At 30.2% G+C, this 2,731-nt stretch overlaps 1 protein-coding gene across 1 annotated transcript; it reads right to left on the reverse strand.

Annotated features, from left to right (window-relative positions):
* Positions 1–565: 565 nt before the first annotated feature.
* Positions 566–2,531, reverse strand: LOC131669058 (venom metalloproteinase 3-like). The gene is made up of 11 exons (XM_058943631.1): positions 2,454–2,531; positions 2,109–2,285; positions 1,940–2,035; positions 1,705–1,858; positions 1,568–1,661; positions 1,357–1,486; positions 1,190–1,293; positions 1,080–1,102; positions 901–1,009; positions 686–835; positions 566–611 (listed from the first exon to the last, which is right to left on the reverse strand). Exons 1-11 carry the CDS (start codon positions 2,529–2,531, stop codon positions 566–568), a joined length of 1,161 nt encoding a protein of 386 aa, XP_058799614.1.
* Between the last annotated feature and the right edge of the window lie 200 nt (positions 2,532–2,731).

A 2,731-nucleotide genomic window follows, 5' to 3' on the forward strand; every position in this document is an offset into this window, starting at 1 on the left:
TTGTGATAAGCCGCCAATTCCTCGATCGAAGAAAAGGAAAGTAATTATTGTGTCAATTGTTCCAGTGAAATATTTGGAAAAAGGCGTTCATTATTTATTATCCAGTAAAATAACCTAATCTATAACCTTCACTTTGTGACATTTGTTTCAATATATGTCTATTATGTAATCATTTTCTACTTTTACTTAGCAATACATTATTTCCAATAGCACATTACATTTATGCGCTCGTTAAGTTCTTATAAAATGATTAATTAAGTCATATGTATTCAGGGAAATTGACGATAGATTTTTCTTAGAAAGAAGTTCGACAATCTGTGTAATCCAATTAATTCATAAAACAGTGTTTTGGCAAAAGTACACAGGCTCGAACTCTATGTATTTACAAAAATAGAGAATTATTACTAGAATTTTTCAATTAGAGTACTTTGAGCTTATTACAACACGGTGACCTATTGCGTAATAGGATGAGGAGAAAGGTAGAACAATTTGCATATCAGTAAAATTTGTTTATTCAACATTTCTAAGATAAAAGTTTGTTCATTGTTAGTCATTGATTTGTTCTTTAAAAGTAACGCCGACGATTTTTCAAACAAGAAGATGCTTCAGACCTGTAAACAAATCATTTTAATGATTAATTTCTTAAAATTCAAAATGGCTCATCATTATTTGTCTCAATGCCTACTTTGCGAATTCTCGAATAATATCCCGACTGCATTCAGACCATGTCAACATTTTTGATGATTCCAAGCCCGTAGACATGAAAGTGACGCGGTTGCCAGAGCGGATAGTGCATCTTTCAGCCCTATCTGATCCGTCATGAGGAAGATTCAGCCTATAAAAGGAATTCATATTCTTGTATTATTTAACTGATGTAGTGAAAATATTTTATTTACTTACAAATGACCTAATTCATAAGTAGCACTCAGAACACCTTCGTAGTTTGTATTATCTTGGACGGAAACTATGCTTTTTTGACGATTACAAATTGATCCAAGCGGACTGTTATCTGAAAATTAAATGTTTTTTTATTTAATATACATTTTTAACTATTATCAGATGATCAAATTCTTTTATACTTGGTCTAGTTTTGGCACTCGATCTGTAAAACAAATAGTTATTTTTAATGAAAGTAAAGCAATAAAAAGAATGAACTCGAACAGTTTTATTCTCTCGATATTTAACTTACTTTGTCATGATGAACACAGCATCATAATCTACAAATTCTACTTTCTTGGCAAAGTTTTCATTAAAGCTTTCCGGGTTGCTATTTATAATGCTTACGTCTTCATCCTACAAATTTGACATATATACATATTGTATTATAGCATTTTATATTTTAAAAAAGTTGCATACTTCAATGATTAAGATTCCAGTCACACTTATTTGAATGTTTGGTGAATTCAATTTACTGAACTTCAAATCTACAGCGTTCCAGAAAGTTCCTACATATTCAATAACCTTTTCGATGCTTTCACCCAATTCACTTGAAAATAATAATTTTTATGTACATACAAGATACTACTTCTAAATACAATGGCAAGTAAAATAAAAGAAATTACTTTACCTGTACAAGTCAAAATCCACAACAACAAGAATTTTTGGGTCCAAATTTATTACAAAGTTTTCCGATGATCTCATGGTAACATCATCTCTGCTTACTAGAAAATATTATAAAATAATAACATATAACGGCTATTACGCGGTAGTTCATTTTACCATCGGGAAAGCAGAGAGCTAGAGAGGATCTGGGGCTCTCTTCACTGTCGCTAGGTTCAGGTAAATATGGATTTTGCCACCAAACATCAAGGGCTGAATCGATTTTGTAAATTTTAGTTCCAATGTTGACGAGTCCATTCTATGTGTCACAAAGAATAAGAACTATATTATTTTATCATAAGAAAAATTAATATAGATATATAACAGTAACATAACTCACGTAATATATTTCTTCTACTTCTGACGTATAAGTTGCAAAGACTGTTACCATATATTCATGGTCATCGTAGAAAATACCACGAATTTGTCTATCTTTCTAAAAATAAAGTATTTATTTTTCGAATATTTTACTTGTCCACTTAAACTTAAAAATCGGAAAAACGACTTACAAAAAAAACTTTCCAAATTTTATAGTCGTTTTCGCTTTCATATGAACTAGCAGTCCATACGGGGGTTCCTTCGTAGAAAGTATTGTGGATGCGCTGGACTAAAGTTAAGTTGTATTCTTGATTATTTGCTTCAAGTTGCACATAACGAATATCTCGTACATATTCGATATCTTGAATCTTAAAATAATAAAACAATTATTACTTGATAAGTAATTTTTACAAATAAAAGAAATTTGTACTCAAGAGAATTGTTGAAAATTTATTCGCCATTTTTGTTACATTAAAAATAATTATCGGTATAACCATTTGATACCAACTGTCATAGTCTAATAAATATCTAAATACCTTAGTTATTGAGGCCGATTGGGTTTGAAAAAAAGCACCAAAGACGCAAATGATAAAAAAAACAACTTTTACAGCCATTTTTTGATCAGGTAATTTCTTACTGAAGGTAGCTGGGATTTCTCAAAATCACTTATTTATAGCAGTTGTCTTCTTAATCTAAAATTTAAATTTGTCACTTGTGCACATAGAGCTACATAAAAGGACTACTGAAGAATAAACGTATCATTTTAATTGAACTCTATGTATCAACAGCTGTTTTCTTTGAAAGTTTTAACATT

The sequence above is a fragment of the Phymastichus coffea genome, unplaced genomic scaffold (genome assembly GCF_024137745.1).
Source record: "Phymastichus coffea isolate CEN01 unplaced genomic scaffold, Cenicafe_Pcof_1.1 PCOF00086, whole genome shotgun sequence".
NCBI classification, from domain to species: Eukaryota; Metazoa; Arthropoda; class Insecta; order Hymenoptera; family Eulophidae; genus Phymastichus; species Phymastichus coffea.

Coding starts and splice junctions, on each gene's coding strand:
- LOC131669058 (XM_058943631.1), bottom strand. CDS start 2,531: ATGGCTGTAAAAGTTGTTTTTTTTATCATTTGCGTCTTTGGTGCTTTT. Junction 2,286..2,453: donor AATCGGCCTCAATAACTAAG/GTATTTAGATAT, acceptor TATTATTTTAAG/ATTCAAGATATCGAATATGT. Junction 1,859..1,939: donor AAGTAGAAGAAATATATTAC/GTGAGTTATGTT, acceptor TGTGACACATAG/AATGGACTCGTCAACATTGG.